Source organism: Camelus bactrianus, chromosome 24 (genome assembly GCF_048773025.1).
Source record: "Camelus bactrianus isolate YW-2024 breed Bactrian camel chromosome 24, ASM4877302v1, whole genome shotgun sequence".
Taxonomy (NCBI): Eukaryota; Metazoa; Chordata; class Mammalia; order Artiodactyla; family Camelidae; genus Camelus; species Camelus bactrianus.
The window spans coordinates 3,576,085-3,593,029 of NC_133562.1; the positions used below are offsets into that span (position 1 = coordinate 3,576,085).

The following is a 16,945-nucleotide window of genomic DNA, read 5'->3' on the forward strand; positions in this document are numbered from 1 at the left end:
CTTTGTTTGGGAAGTTCGTTTAAATGATTACGCACACACAGACTCAACCTGGGGAATGTAAATCAGTGCAGCCACTATGGAGAACAGTATGGAGGTTCCTTAAAAAACTAAAAATAGAGTTATTATATGATCCATCACTCCCACTCCTGGGCATATATCCAAAGGAAATTCTAATTTGAAAAGATACATGCACCTCAATGTTCACTGCAATGCTATTTACAATAGCCAAGACATGGAAGCAAACTAAGTGTCTATCAACATAAGAATGAATAAAAAAGATGTGGTTAATATATACAATGGAGTATTACTCAGCCATAAAAAGAATGAAGTAATGCCATTAGCAGCAGCGTGGATGGACCTAGAGGTGATCCTACTAAATGAAGGAAGTCAAAGACAAATATAATATAATATCACTTAATATGTGGAAACTAAAAAAACGATACCAATGAGCTTACTTATAAAACACAGACTCACAGACGTAGAAAACAAACTTATGGTTACCAAAGGGGAAAAGGGGGAAGGATAAATTAGGAGTTTAGGATTAACAGATACACACTACAAAACAGACAGACAACAAGGTCCTACTACATAGCACAAGGAACTATGTTCAGTATCTTATAACAACCTATAATGGAAAAGAATCTGAAAAAGAGTATATATAATATACATATAGATGACTGAATTACTTTGCTATACACCAGAAACTAACACAACATTATAAATCAACTATACTTCAATTAAAAAAAAAAACTCAACCTGTGATACAGCTCAGCAAATACTTGTATGATTAGTAAATGGACTTCTGATAATTAATAGTCATCTTTTATCCCGAAGAGAATAATCAAATACAAACACATAAATATGCACAAATAGCATACTAGAAATATTTGAAGAAATATAGCAGAAGGAAGTCATGTGACAGAGTATCTGCGCCCACATCTGACGCTTTATGGTCAGACAAAGCAACAGGCTCCAGAAGTTCACAGCAAGGCAAACTGGTCCAAGTGCTCGTGGATGTCAGGTTGATGTATGGAAGCAAGCTGAAAATCACCAAGGCCCGACGCTAACAGGGCTTCAGTGTCTTTAAATCTAAGGGAAATTTCACCAGTGGGTTTACAAATAACAAATTGCAAGCACAGGGCTCTACTCACTCCCCTTCATTTACAATCTACTCACTTTTTGTAACACGAGGGGAACTTTCACTCCAGGGTCTTTCTTTCGGTCACTGTCCAGCAGGACTGTAAGAGGAACTCCAAAAATCCCACTATCTTCATTGTGAAACAGTCAAGGAGAAAGAAGAAAGAATCAGAAAAGCACTGTCTATTCCAGCGTGTCAAAGTGCTAAAATCAGAAAAAGTCGTAATACCTCGTCCTTTTACTTTCTCTGTTTTGTTCCTTTTCAGTTGAATCCGAAAGGCGTCAAAAAAGGCTGTCAGTTCAATCAGAGAGAGATGGCGGATTTTCTTCATATCTTCAGCAGACAGATCTCCTGCTTCAGTGAGGCCAAATCTGGTTTTCTGAACAATAAATTTCTAAAATACATAGGAGGATATTTATTTTTTATGGCAAAGGGGGAAATGATTATACCTTCATTCAAATGCCACCTGGGCATTCTAAATCTGAACAGCAAGGCAGGCTATTTGCAAAAAAAATCTCTAAGGAGCACACTGCATCACAGAAAGATTATGAGTAAGACTTCTAGAACATTCGCAGATCACTACTACACTAAATTAGAAGCAAAACAGTGATGTGAAGTATCCTGTAACACTGCCATCCCAACTGTGAAACCTGTTTTTCTCTAAAGGAATGTCCCATACTGTTAGCAGCACATGACCCAGGTGTCACACGGAATATGCACACCATGGTCACACATGAGACATGTGTACAAGGCACCACATCTTGGTGTTCCCAGGAGAGCTTTGGACTCTTTTTGGTACCATCAATCCTTAAATCAGGCATTATTTATTCTCTTCTGCATATTTTAAAAAACTGCAAATAATTTCCCAGTTGAAACTGATTGTACATGCTTGCTGAGATTTTAAAAATCAAATTCAGATAATTCATAATATTCTTAAAAAAGAAAAATGCATAGGAAATGCCAAATAGTCCTACTATCATTTTGAAGATAATGATATTGTTATATATTCTCCATTTCCACACTGGAAAACAGAATATGCTAGACCACCAACAAAAAAACCTTCAACAATCCAGAAATATTGTGAAGACTATAAGAAAATCTTGGAAAAAAAAAAAGATTGTACCTATGTAATAAATAAATAATAATAAAATATTAAATATAAATAATAATAAAAGTATTATACATTAAGTATAACACATGTAGCTATATAATAAATATAAATAAGTTTTATATATTAGTACATACATAAAGTATATAAGAATATTTTGCTCTCAGAAAACCTGGTATTGAAAAACGATGCTGAAGTAGAAAGTTTTAAGTACACATTCTCCATAGGAGTTCTCTAAATTAGAGCTTCCCTGGAGTTTTAAAATCATCTCCCAACTCATTCATTCACTCATTTATTCATTTATTCAACAACTGTTCTTTGAAATTCTACGTATTTAAAAGCAAAACAACAAAATATAGGATGTGGTCTGAGGCATACCTTGTGCTAAAACACTTAGTTATTTTATCTTCTCTCTGAGACCATGGCCACATAACATAACATGTAGCCACAACAATATAAACAAGAACTGCAATCATTATTAAGCAATTACCCTGTGCTAAACCCTATGCAGAGTTCTTCACGGGAGGCTGCTTGTACCCTAGGTGAGCCAAAACTCAGGAAGAGACAAACAGCTTGGATGAGGAGACACTGGAGACCAGTATCCTCTCTTGGACAATTCTCTCTAAAGATTCAGAGGGACTCCCCCAAAACCAGAGTCCTGCTGGTCTTTTGCCCCAGAACACCACTGTGCCCTCCAACACAGAGGCTATGTAGGGACCAGGAACAGTTTTGGAGACAGATACAGATAGGTTTAAATCCTGTTTCTACCTCCTACTAGCTGTAGTGATATGGATATATTACTTAGCTGTTTGGGCCTCAGTTTCCTGAACTGTAAAATGGGAACAGTCACCAGGATGATGACAACTAGACCTAGTCCAGTGTTGAGCCCACAGAGGGTGATCGGTGAGTTTTATATTTCTTGCCTTGTCCTCTTCCCCTCCATCCTGGGGTGTTTGTTTGTGACTGGTGCAGGCGTCTGGGGCAAAGGCTGCGTGATTCTAGATAACTCAGTCCTCTAGCTTGGAAGCTGTCTGAGCCCTGCTCATCATGCCTCTAGCCCTGATCAGCACAGAATATTCAGGATTCCACATCATGAATTCTTCCCCAATGCATTTATTGAGTAGCAAATAGATCCATGTAACTTAGCTCCTGTACTGGGCTTTCAGGAGATAGTATCCTGGATACAAACAACAAGGCTTTCAGGATAATGAAGTACATAGCTTTAGTTTCCCATCCCATAATAATATTACCAGTTCTTAAATTTATTTTTGATAAATTTTTAGTGTCTGTCCTATAAGCTCTCATTTCTTTTGTTATTACCGTGACTTTCTGCAGAACCCCATTCTGTTCTGATACGTGGCTTCTAAAGGCTCAAGTAGGTGTACAGTTAGAATCTACATCAACCCATAGGTGAGATAAGGATATAAAGTGCGTGAAAGCACACAAGCCAAGTGGAAATTTCATCGATAAACAGTATTCAAACACATACCCTCACAACTCTTCCTCAACCCAGGGCTACCAGGTACAGTCAGGCAGGTTGTGCATTGCACAACAAATGGTGTCCTCAGTGTGATACAACCCTGGTGCCTGGCCCTTCCCCATGCCCTTGTGCACAAAGACATTTTTTAAAAAACTCTAGTTTGTCCCACAGAGAAGTCACAGGAAGCTAGTGGAATAACCATAAAAGGTTTTACTTACAGGTAGAACATAGTCTTCTTTCTTAAAATCTGACTTCTTTAATTTATTCCTTTTTGGAGCCTCTGTAACCATCTCTGAATAAGATACTTCATAGGACAGCTCTTCAGTTTCCGATGAAATGTTCTTTTCCAGATAGTCATCATCTAAAAGAACAAAGGATGTGGAATATTTAATATGCCATTTAATCAATAACCATTTACTGTAAAATAAGCACAAAATGTTTACATCCCAGGAAAAGCATCAGACTCACTCAGAATGATTTCAGTTAAACAATGCAAAGTCACCAGACTTCCTTATAAACAAATTTCTAAGATCATTATCCAAACAAACTTTCTATTTAATCTGATGTTTTTAATTTTAGATATTTATGTCTCATGAAAAGCATTGGAGGTTAGAGGAAAGTCCAAAATTGGAATATTTCTATATATTCTTATGATATTAAAATTAAGTCCATCAACACCCAACATTGCTGCTCTTGGGAAAACAGCAGTTTAAAGCAGAGGAGAAAGGGTGGAGACCTCACCAGAAATTTCTGGCTATTTTTACTCCTCTTGGTTTTCCCCCCAAACTATGGAACTGTGCCTCTTAAGATTTGTTCAAATTCAATGTGGACTTCACTATTAGGTTTGTCGAGGTGAACTGATCCTCATTCCTGTTTGGTATTGGTTACCTGATCTTGGTGATGCACATTAAGAAGGAGCTGAATGGGTGACAAGTATATCCCACATACATGTTTCTCTCAAGTTGAAATTAAGACAATAGATTCTTTACCAAAAACAAGTGAAATCATTTCAGTAATCCTAAATCTGATTTTTGATTAAGAGTTTGGCTCGCCATCTTATTTCATTGCCTGGCAAAATTTTTCATATAGAACAAAAAGAATTATTTGATTAAAAAAATTCACCTATTTTACCCTCTTCTATAGACAGTGACTAAAAGAAAACCAAATAGAACAAAGGGAATAAAAGACATAAATGATAGAAGATGTAATTCATCTTAATTGAAAGTTGAATGGAGAAGTTTGTAAATCAACAAACTGAAAATTTTAAACAGTAATACTGATTAAAAACACAGTACATGGACACGCAGTAAATGGATAAGCACTTAGAAAATAACACAGTTATTAGGATTCTCACTCATCATACAGAGGTGTGCATTCAAGTGACAGTAAGATTAACTGTTAAACAGTACTCTAACTTCTACGGGCAGATTCTTCAGACAGTGGTGACTACACAGGCCAGCGCTCCCAAGCACTAGACTGCTCCACGTAGACTGTCATCTCTTAGTGGTATGATCTGAACTGATTAACAACACGGCAGCAAACAGAATGATGCGGAATAACTTATAACAAGTCCATCCTGTTTGATTTTTTTTCGGTAACAGCTTTATTAAAATGTAATCCACATGCCTACAATTCACCTATTTGAAGTGTACAAGTCAATGGTTTTCAGCATATTTGCAGAGTTGTGCAACCATCAATCAACCTTACAACATTTTCATCACCCCAACTTATTTGAATTTTGGAGCTAACACTGGAAGTATGGGGTTCTGTTGTATACAAGAGTGTGCATACTTATGGGAAACTTAGGAATCACTAAAGTGTGGCCTAAACAGGCCTACTTCCTACAAGTAGAATTTGAGATTCCATACTGAGCCCCCGTGGAGCACCCAACTCTCAAGGGGAAGAGGCCCAGTTAAAAGCTGTTACTCTGACATCACAAGCTGCTCCGGTCTGCATATACTTGAGCATAATCAGAGACTCTTGGAAGAAGTCTACTTCCTGGCCTGCTTGCAACTGTTAAGCAGATCCAGACTGCTTGTGAAAGAGGCCCCAAATCAAAGACACCACCTAAGTGTGTAGTTTCTGAATGATAAGGTGGGAATAAAGGTGTAAAAGATTCTGCTTCCAATTTGGCTCAATTAACTTCACCTGGCATGACAGAATAGGGTGTTTGGAGGTGGATGGGCGGAGAAGTCCGGACTGACAGAATCAACAAGGGAGAAAAACATACTTAGACTTTGCTTTTAGAAATTCCCTGCTAACGGAATTGAGTGCCAGCACAAAAGCGAGCGGACACAGCTTGGGTTCACTAGGAGGCTGTGTGACTCACCACTCACTGCGTTCTGAACTGACTGTCCAGGGTCTGCTGATCCATTGGAGTGAACTGGTGTGTCTGGAATAGTCTCAAGGATAGACTGTGAAACAAGGGAAGATGAACACAAAAGCATTTTACCATAAATACCCAACATTTCAACCCAATTCATGTTCTGCAGTATACTAGAATTCTTTTCACAAAAAGCAATTCTTGATCCCATTAAGGGCTTGCAACTGACTTCTTCTGTTTGCCCACTCAGGTCAGCCCTGTAACAGCTCACAGTACATTCAAGAGAGAACTAAGTCAAGGTCAGAATAACCACGTCTTCTTAAATGCGTGTTGTCAGACATTTCCTAACGTGTTGAAATTACAATGCCTGATGTCATCTAATTCAGCAATGATAACATTTGTTATTTCTGATGCAGCTGGTCATAAACTCGAAGTCATGAATGACATAGCTAGATAGTTAATAACAGAGATGCTGGAGCCAGAGTGCTTGGGTTCTGATCCTGGCTCTACCCTTCGGTGCGTGACTTCAAGCACGTTACAGAACTTGCCACTGCTTAGTCTCTGGATCTATAAAATGAAGATGATAACAGAACATATTTCAACGAGTTATTATGTATTTTAAATGACTGTACAAGTCACATGGAACAACATCTGGCATACAGTGAGTACTGCATGAGGGTTGCTACTATTAATGTATTAATATATTAATCTCTTTGCTATGAAATACAGTTATAACTACCAAACAATAAGTGTGTTTTTTAGCTTAGTTTCCTCTCTTAATTAATTTGTTACTTTCTTCACTGCAATCCTGCCAAAGCACTGTGTTCCCCTGCGATGTTACCAGAAGCTGAGTATACATCTTTGTAGGGCCCTGTGAAGCGAGTTACTGCTCAGGTGGGGTGGGTACTGGTAAAACCTTTACACACAAAACCTACCGTTTCTACCAATGTAAACTTCCGAGTGGAAGTCATCAGCTGTGAGTATGTGTGAGGGTGAACGGCTGCCATTCCACCAAGAATCTCCTACATGCTCTTCACACGTCGGCCTGTTGTCTTTCCCCAGAGCCTGATGTTGTTTCTTTTATTCTCATATTTATTTAGCAATATGAACAGAACACCTGCCTCATGAAAGATCTTTTATCATGTCCTATAAATTGTACACGGGAATCTCGAATGCTGAGCTTTGGGTTCTCTCCCCGATTTTATTCCAAAGGAGATGACACATCTTACTGTGTAAACAGGATGTGAATACATAGCCAATTACTAAAACACAGATGCCCAATTATGTAATTGGTAGCTCTAAAAACTAACACTATAGGATACTAAAATCCTTAAAAAAGACAGGGAACTCTTTTCAGTAGTTTCCTTAAGTTTGCCAACAAAGAAATACTTTATCAAACTTCGAAATAACTCATCTATGGGAGAGAACTCTTGAAAACTGAGAGACATTCAAATAGGGCTTGAAGCTGATGGTTTGGGATGCTTGAATCTACTAAATGTCAATTTCTTAATCTGTAAAGTGGAAAAGGGTTATCTGCTGTCTTAGTTTAACCGGCGTCTAGCCGACCTATAGTACTGAATGAATGCCTGGCTCTTCGTAATGTATATTATTCTGGGACTTTCTTAGGGGGAAAGTCCTATTCCTGCTTCAGGAATAAATAGCTCTTCAGCTATTTATGATGAGGAGAAGAGACTAATATTTACGGAACATGATTAGAGGACAATCCACTGATAACAGCTAATTTCTACAATACCACTGTAAGTGTTTATTGGAGAGTAATGAAGAGGAGGAGGTGGTTGACCTTGCGCTAGAACTCAAGGAATGATGAAAAGGACTTACAAAGGCACAGAAGGCAGGCAAAACACTCAGGCTAGACTCGGAATTACACATGTCAGGTATGGAAATCTGAAGCTTTTCAGCTTCATAAGAGGATCAGAGAGCCTCCTTTGTCAGGAGTTAAGACAAGGTATTAGAAAAATACATTAGTCAAGAAGGTTTTGAAAGCCAGGTGTTCAGATTTAGATTTGTAAGGGTTAAAATGCAACATAACAAAACAAACAAAAGAACATGCACGTGTTAAAGCCAGGGAAGGACCGGGTGAAAATGAAAAGGCAGATCTCTCTGCCAATAAACCTCGAGTTTTCAAACAGGTTGAGTGAAAAGGCTAGTTGCTTGGTATTCATAGTTTAAAAAGATCCATTTGTTCATTACACATATTAACATTAGAACCTTTAAAAAATTTTTACTAGTGATTTTAATGTATTTCAAACATAAATGCCACTCCCATTTAAGACAAACTTCCCTGCTTGTCCTAAAGGGAAAAGCATCTCCCTACACAGCAAAGCACAAGAGTGTCACTGGGGCTTCAACTGCTTAAGGAGAAGCACAGACTCCGAGCCACCAGCGCCTAAATCATACTGTACTGGGATTGGAGAGTCGAGGTTGGGAGATTATTACCTGAAATTCCACAATGTAGTTTAGTAGCACTATATGCCTGAGTTCTCCTAAAACTAGACTTTGACAATCTGGTATTTCCTTCACAGTAAAAAGACATCATACCAAATATTTTCCATGTTCACTACTTAACAGGAAACATTCACTGACTCAAAAGGTGTTTCTGATCTTCCTTACTGGCTGTTTGGTTTTTCCCTCCTGGTTTGAACCTATGTGCTATATAACTCTATATACTAAAGCTGCCTGTGCTTGAGTCAATACAGATGATAAGGTTCCCCATATTCCTCTTCTGCACCTGAGATCAGGACGGATAAACCCACATCTGCAACCACTGTGCCAAATTCCCCATAGATGAACTTAAATAAGCCACATTCACTGACAAATCTGCAATCAATTTGAAATTTAAAGTATAATAACAATAACATCTATCCAAATGTGAATCTAAAGGCATTTTGATGATATCTTGGATTAAAAACTGAATCATATCTGAAATTATAAACGAAACATTAAAGACAATGAGAGCAATAAATTCCAAAAATCCAAGGGAATAGCCAAAGTATTATTCAGAGATTACTTCTTAATCTTAAATGCAAATAACAAAGTTTAAAATTAAATATTTATAATACAAGAGACAAGAAAAAATTATCCAAGTAGACCCAAAAATGAATGAAAAAAATTAAGGAGAATTAAATAAGTTAACACAATAGAAAAAGTAGACTAGTTAGTTAAAAGTAGTGACTTTTTAAAAAAATTATTGCCAACACAGGCAAGTATTTACAGTTCTGACTGAGATAAAAGATATAAATTTTAGGAACAAAAAAGGAATAATAGTTACCTTCATAGAAAATTTTAAAATTATACACCTAAATAAATGTGTGCATGTATTTGTATATATGTACACACACACCCCATATTGAAACTCTAAATGAATTGGATATTTTACTAGAACAAATACACGCTAACAAAATTCATACAAGTTGGGTCTCAAAGAAATATAATCCCTAAGCCATATTCATTGAAAAATTAACCAAAGAATTAGGCCTACAATGATGCTAGACCTTGGCATAAAATTATACATAACAGTTTTTACAGATTATATATTTACACCAAAGTTTAATAAACAGCTCCAAAATACTGAAAAAATTCTAAGATCTCAACATGTTTGTACCAAGACTAGCATAACTCCGGTAACAACAAAAATAAATTATATATATATAGGTTAATCCACTATTACAATAGTGGTTAAAATGCTAAACCAGTAGTGAATCATATTCAGTAGTGTAAGAAAAGAATAATGTAGCACAAGTGTGGTTTAACTAAGCAGTGAAACTACAGTTCACATTAGAAAAACCTATCGATGTAATCTCCTAAAGCAATTGCCTTTTAAAGATGAAAACCAATATATTCATTTTAATAAATTATGAATAATCATTTGATATAATTCAACCTCTATTCCTGATCAAAGCAACTACAAGGCTCAGAAACCCAGAACAAATATTCTATTTAATAATGAAACTTAGAAGAACTCACAAGAAAACAGAGAAAATTAAAAATGTATCAAAATATCCTCACAGTTACTATTCAATGTTATAAGTGATTGTGATCAGTCTAATAAGATAAGGAAAGTAAACAAGATGAATAACTACAATCATCCCTTGGTATTCATGGGGGATTGTTCCAGAACCCCAAAGGATACCAAAATCCGTGAATACTCAAGTTCCTTATATGAAAAGGTGTGGTATTTGCACGTAACCTATGCACATCCTTCTGTATACTTTAAAGCCTCTCCAGATTACGTGTAACACCTAATACAATGTAAATGTTATATAAATAGTTGCTCGTATACAGCAAATTCAAGTTTTGCTTTTTGGAACTTTCTGAAATTTTTTCCCCAAATATTTTCAATTGAATTTCAATTCAATCTGAATCCATGGGTGCAGAACCTACAAATAAGGAGGTCCAACTGCATTTTAAAGTTGGTGCAAACAAAACTTTCAGTATTTTAGACGATTTCTGCACAAAGAATAAAATCAAATGAAAAATTCTAAGAAATAAAAAAATTTTCAGAAAGAAAGATATGAAATACTTTTGTGAGAAACAAAAAAATGCCTTTCTTATGTATCCACAAAAACAAACTGGAAGATATGAAAAACTCCTACCATTTAAAACACCAATGAAACTATTAAGTTCCTAGTAATTAACCAATGAAAAAATATGTAAGAAAAAAATGTTAAGAAAGGAAATTATGGAATTTTATTGAAGCATAGAAGATATAAATAAGTGGGAAGACACAATCATTATTTCCCAATGGGAAGACTCAATATTTTAAGATATGAATTCTCTCCCCAATATTAATCTTTAAATTCAATAGAATTCTTAGTGGAGTCCTAACAAGATTTTTTAATGGGTAGTGATAGCATTATGATAAGGTTCAGCTGAAAGAAAAAATTTGAGAAGAAAGAAGATTTTGATTCAGAACAGTGAGGGTGAACTTACTGTAGCAGATTTAAATAAACAAACCATAGAGCCATAGTCATTTAGATAGACCCTGTGTATGTGGAGATTCCACTTATCATAAAGGTGCAAATCAAACAAGTAGAAAAGATGAAAAAGAAAGGTACTGGTCAAGACAAGGTTACCCCTTGGAAAAGATAGTTAGGCTGCCTACTGCCTATTCCACAACATGAATTCTAACTGCAAGTTGCTGGGAGCCTCTGGAGCCTCGGAGACGACAGTAAACTGTCTGTGGGGTTTTCCTCTATGAGCATCACGGCCAGAACCTGGAAGCCCTCACCACCATTCACTGAGTTACTGGAAATCCACCATCTAGGAGAGACTGGAGAACCGAACAGAGGTGGCTCATTATAACTGAGAAGCAAGGAAGTCAAACTGTATCTACCTCATGGTAAGAAGTTCCATGATGATTCTCAGTACACGTGCAGAAAGGCTTAAGTTAGCATCTGTGGGCTACTTCAGCAACTAATCAATTTTTTAAACATTTCTAAGTAAAGATATTCTAAGTAACAAACAATCCAAAGCAAGTCACACTTGAGACTGGTACCAATGAAAATTTTTTGAGTCTCAATACTGCTGAAATTTTACTTATGTCATTATCAACATTCAAACAGTTTTCTGAAAAACAAAATGAAAACAAAATTGAAATCTGATTAATTTACCCCAGGAAGCTCTATCTACAGCTGCCATCCAAGATCATTTTCTTTCTCATACACTCTCAAACTTTCAAGAATCCATTTGTAGACAGTATGTGCTCCGTGAGGATTTGGTGAATGAATAAATGAATGAATCAATGAAACAGTAATGTAGAGAAGCAAGCAGCAAAGAATGAAGAAATAGAAAAACATGACTAGCAATGGTCTATTAGCAGTGGAACTGTGGTCATGGAACTGCCATGGAAAGTCTAGAAAACAGGCCTACCCAACCCCCTCTTCTTAGTAGCTCAACTGTGCAGACATCCTGCTTCAAGTTCTGCTTTGTCTGTGCATGGAACCACTCAGTGTACTTTCTTGTTGCTTATATGAAAGGCAAAGTCAGCTAGGGGCAGACGAGGGGTCAGACTACATCAGGAGCTCTCACATTAACTAGAAAGTGTTGGGGGAAACGCTGTAGGCATTAAGCAAGATTCACACTTCAGGTGGATGACTTGCAGTTGCAAGGAGGGTAAAATGGGAGGGTATAAGCTAAAGTCTGGGAGATCACTTAGACGGCTGCTTCAGTAACACAGAAAGATGATAATGAGTTTCTGCACTAAGAAGTAGTTGCAGGAAAAGAGGGGAGTAAAACTTTTCTAGAACTATTTACCAGATGAGATGAAATCCACAGGTCTCAGAGATGGGCACGTAGAGGGGAGAAGCCAGGCAGAGGGGAGGAGAACACTTAGAGCTGAGTCCTGGACACAGATACCACCAGCTGAGACCAAAAAGGAAAGCTCCTGGGCCAGGCCTTACTTAGAATAGGAGTCCTTCATCACAGGGGCACAGCACAACCATGTAAGGACTACTACAGGTAACCCCTCATTTCTAGGAGTTACCAGAGTTTGTGACTGACTGACTTTGTTTTCATCAGTAAGTGAGGGTGGACTGGAGATTCTCTCTAAAACAGAGATATCCTCACTCATCTGCATTCCAGTGGGTGGTCTTAACCAGGGAAGTGACAGCTGAATTTAAAGCTAGTACGTCAGAAGTTGTGGGTAACTCTTAGCCTATGTGTGCTATACCTATAGTGCTTTTGACAAAAAGCATGAATATTCTTTTCTTTACTGAAGGAAACTTATCGCAAAAAGTCACTCACATTATTTTATGCTTCTTCTGTGATCACCATGAGACAAAACAAAACAACCTCATAACCAAAAATTTGAAAACACAACAGAAAAGCTCATTCACATGGGGCTAACAGCATTCTATCCCTGAACAGTGGGGCTATTCCTGGGAGAATGTCGCCTACCCTGTCTATCAAACTGCACAACAGATGAGAAGCTACTGCCCCTGGGACACTGAATGTGCCCCCTCCATCTGCCCATCTGCCCTGCTATCTGCTCCCTTCCATCGCCTTTTATTGGAGAATCGCTACCTCACCCAGCAGGGTCTCTTACTTCTGGTCCATTATGTCACCCCTGCAGAACTTCTGCACAGGGACACCAAGTGGGGATGCCCAGTGGAGGGGAGGAGAGGGGGGGAAAAGACAGTTTTAGACAAAGAAAAGTAGAAGTTCTATTACTCAAGGCCAAGTGAGTGAATTTGTCTGAAGTGGAGGGTTTGTATGAGTGAGTCCTGAGATCTAACACTGGGTATGTAGGCAACAGTGGAGAGCCTTCAATATCAGGGTGAGGAGATTTTAATTTATCCTGCAGGTAAAAGGACTTCTAAGTTAAGATGGCAGAATTAGTATAGATCCTTTGCATAAACTCAGCCAAGAGGACCAAAGTTAACAAATTCCACCATGCTTGATGCTTTAGAGAACACCCTTTGGTTTCTGAGTGTAGCAGTGGTATTAATTTATGCAGTCCTCTTTTAAACTGAAGTCTATTCATTCTGTTTTAAGCCTCCTTCTTCCTGTTACAAGGTTGGTGGGTCTACTGGTATCTTTGGTTTACCTTGCAATGTTAGTTCAATGTTTTCTCCTCTGTTTTGAAGAAACTGCTTCTTCTTGCCTTGAACTTGCAGTTTTGCCCTGACATGCAACTGTCTTGGCATGCATGACTTACCACGGAACCACTCCTCGGAACTGCAAAACCCTCTTCTTCATCCAGGGACCCATCTGACAAGGTAGTACTGTTGAGAGAAGCATCATCTGGCTAAATGGAGAAATGAAAGTACCATTCTTATTCAGGCAAATGCTGTCTCCTGTGTATGCCACCACGTGTATATATTCAGACATGTGTGGCAATATACAAGGTTATCACGGGCACCTGCACCAGCCCTTCAGATATCATCACTGTGAGCCCCCTGCCAGACCCTGGCCTCTGTGGCGGACCCTGCTCCTGCCTGCCAGCAACTCCATTTTCCTTAAAAAGATCTTGGTTTTGTTCCAGGGAGTTAGGTGTTCAACCAAAGAACTTGATTTCCAGGATTCTGTGCAGCTAACAGTGATCATGTGACAAGTGTGGTCAACAAGGTGGAAGTGTGATTTTACCAAGAGTGCTTCTAGAAAAGTTATGGCTTTCCTGACCAAAAGAATGAGATCAGCTCATACCTGCTCATGACAGCAGCACAGATGACAGCCTGGAGCTGGCAGGCTCCTTGTTCCCACGAGGATGATGGATGGCAGAGATGGCTGGGTCTGTGTGTCATGTGGCTGCCCTCTCAGGCTTGGACCACCCCCCTTAAGCATCTCCATATGAACCAAAGCAACTCCTACTTTTCTATTACATGCAACCAAAAACATACTTAAGTTGTCTAATCTTATTTTTTTAATAGACCCTATAACTGTATTTTGCAGTGATTAGAATTCAGTAGCAATAGCACCAAATAGTTTTTTTCATTTATAAAGCTTGAAGTACAAGATTTCTGCTTTAGTGTAAAATGGCATTACTGAAATTAAGACATGAATATTCTTTTCTTTACTGAAGGAATCTTATCGCAAAACTGAATATATCTGATACTAAATTTGACTTATTTTGTCTTTTAAAAAACTGTCACTCATCTTCCTTGACCATATTTTCTAAATCTTCTATAAACAGTATGCATTACTGTATAAAATGAACAAAGGACTCTTTTTTCTTTAAAGGAACAAATAAATTTCTGTGCTAGTTCTTGTGTTTTACGTCAAGATGGCAAGCCTGACAATCATCTAACTCCCCTCCCACCCCAAATCACTAAAAATGGCAGAAAACATTTATTTTTTAAAGGAACAGATTTTTAACAGCACTAAAAACAAGCAAAGAATTTCACAGCAGACCAATTGTTAGGAATTTCTAAATGAAAAGCAAACAGAATTGGTTTGGTAAAATAAAAACCTCTACCTGAAACAGCACAAAGGAAAATTTCTAGAGAAAGAAGAGAAAAACAAGTAACAGAGTGCACAAAGAGCAGGAAAGGGCCAGAGGCAACAGCTTTAAGACTTGTTTGCAAATTAGGAGCCAACTGGACCATCTCTCCTTAATATGCAGACAGCCCCTAGATACAACCCTAGAAACCCCCCACCAAAATTCAGTCTAAGTGAAATGAACTAACTGCCTTGGGGGGATGTGCGCTCCTAGTTTGAGTACAGCTGACCCTCTGCCTCCCTGGGTTCTACATTTGCAGATCCAACCAACCTGGATGGATAATATTTGAAAAAAAAATTCCAGAAAGTTCCCAAAAACAAAACTTGAATTTTGCACATGCCCTTAACCATTTATAGAGAAGTAATCTTGAGATGACAAAGTATAGAGGAGGGTGTGTGTAGGTTATATGCAAGTACTATGCCATTTTATATAAGGGGATTGGGCATCCATGGATTCTGGTATCCTGGGGGGTCCTGAAACCAATCCCACGTGGATACTGAGGGAGGACTGTATAGAGGTCTAAGAGAGAAGGACCTCAGGAGACCATAACCAAAGACATGGAGGGGAGACTGAAAAATGACATTAGCTTTTCCTGGAATTAAGAAGAGCTCTTCATTCCCTTCACTGTTTTGCATGTGAGGAGTGCTTACTAACCTACCTTCCCCCTCTATGCACCTCAAAGTTAAGTACACCACACTCACTCACAAAACCACAATCAACAATTTTGGCCTTTTAGGAAAGTTGATCTACTCAATTGCAGAGGAAACTTGTGCAATCTCCTACATAATCAATCAAAAATCACTGAAGACTTGCCCCATGACTGCAGAGACCTGTAGGGGCCCAGGAAGGTGGAGTTCTGCCTGAAAGTGTGCTGGTACCTCCTGCCTCATGAACACGTCCCACCCTGTGCTTCCTGAGATGGAACCTTTGCTGGCTCATCTCATCTTCCTGCTGTGACAGGATTCTGATAGACGGGGTATGGTGGAGGGACTGAGAAGGCGGACAGGAAAAAACACCGAGGATCCACGGTCTCGGTCAGAAGCTCTCCCTGTACTGAAGGCAACATGGGCATCTGCTGCGGCCCAATGGGAGATGTGCACTGGCCTGGTCAGATGGTACTCTCATTCAGGCAGAACTCCACTGTTCTATCACTTATTGCTACACATTCTCAAAGTTAACATGTTCTCCACACAAGACGTTTACATTTGGAAAGTACTATGAAAAAACCTAAATATTTGTATCTTACTTGATACTGAAAACACTGAAAAAAGATTTACATGGTAGTCTGTTATTTTTCTGTATAAGCTCATCCAGAAGGATCAAGCTTAACTGACAACATCCTCCACTTAAGATACATGTTAAAAAAAAAGTTTCTGTTGTTGTTGTTACTGCCTGTAAATGCTTCTTTAAAAGACAGAATTTAGCTATTTTTGATTTACCTATTGAATTATTCCTCGCCGAGTTTAAAAGCTATCCGTGATAGGGCTGAGCGTGGCTTCTTTGCCAACAATCTGAACTATGCTGCATCTTTACCAAGAAGAAATGAGAATACACATCCTTTATACTACATGAATGTTCACAGCAGCATTATTCACAATAGCTCAAAACTGGAAACAATCCAAATGTGTAATTTGGATTTCTTAAAAATAATTTAATTCTCATCTTCAGAGTGATTTAAGGGGCTATTGCTGCTATGAATCAACAACCTACAGCTACCATAATGGTTAAATCAGAGAGAAAAAAAGTTGTTTTGGGGAAATAAAAATATCATTGCTGAAATTTACAAGGAGCGAGACAAGTTAAAAAAATAACAGAATCATAACCAAGAAAAAAATTACTAATCTGGAATATAAAGATGAAGAAATCAGAGTAAACAGACTAACATGAAAAAAAACTTAGGGGATACTGAAACTCAATTCAAGCAAAGCAAGAACCATTTA

General features: G+C 38.0%; 1 protein-coding gene across 11 annotated transcripts in view; it reads right to left on the bottom strand.

Moving 5' to 3' along the window:
• The window catches only part of ARHGAP28 (Rho GTPase activating protein 28), a 141,870-nt gene that overhangs the window by 31,143 nt on the left and 93,782 nt on the right, over positions 1-16,945 (bottom strand). For 10 of the 11 annotated variants that reach the window (XR_012502087.1, XM_074352458.1, XM_010958088.3 and 7 more), the window contains 5 exons: positions 13,725-13,814; positions 6,056-6,140; positions 3,945-4,087; positions 1,367-1,532; positions 1,177-1,268 (listed from right to left, as the gene is read on the bottom strand). Coding sequence is in view for 10 of the 11 variants with exons in the window: in XM_074352458.1 (XP_074208559.1) it covers positions 1,177-1,268; positions 1,367-1,532; positions 3,945-4,087; positions 6,056-6,140; positions 13,725-13,814 (576 nt within the window). In the remaining variant the exon portion in view is untranslated. The remainder of the gene's footprint in view (positions 1-1,176; positions 1,269-1,366; positions 1,533-3,944; positions 4,088-6,055; positions 6,141-13,724; positions 13,815-16,945) is intronic. The other variant, XM_074352459.1, reaches the window with a different exon arrangement.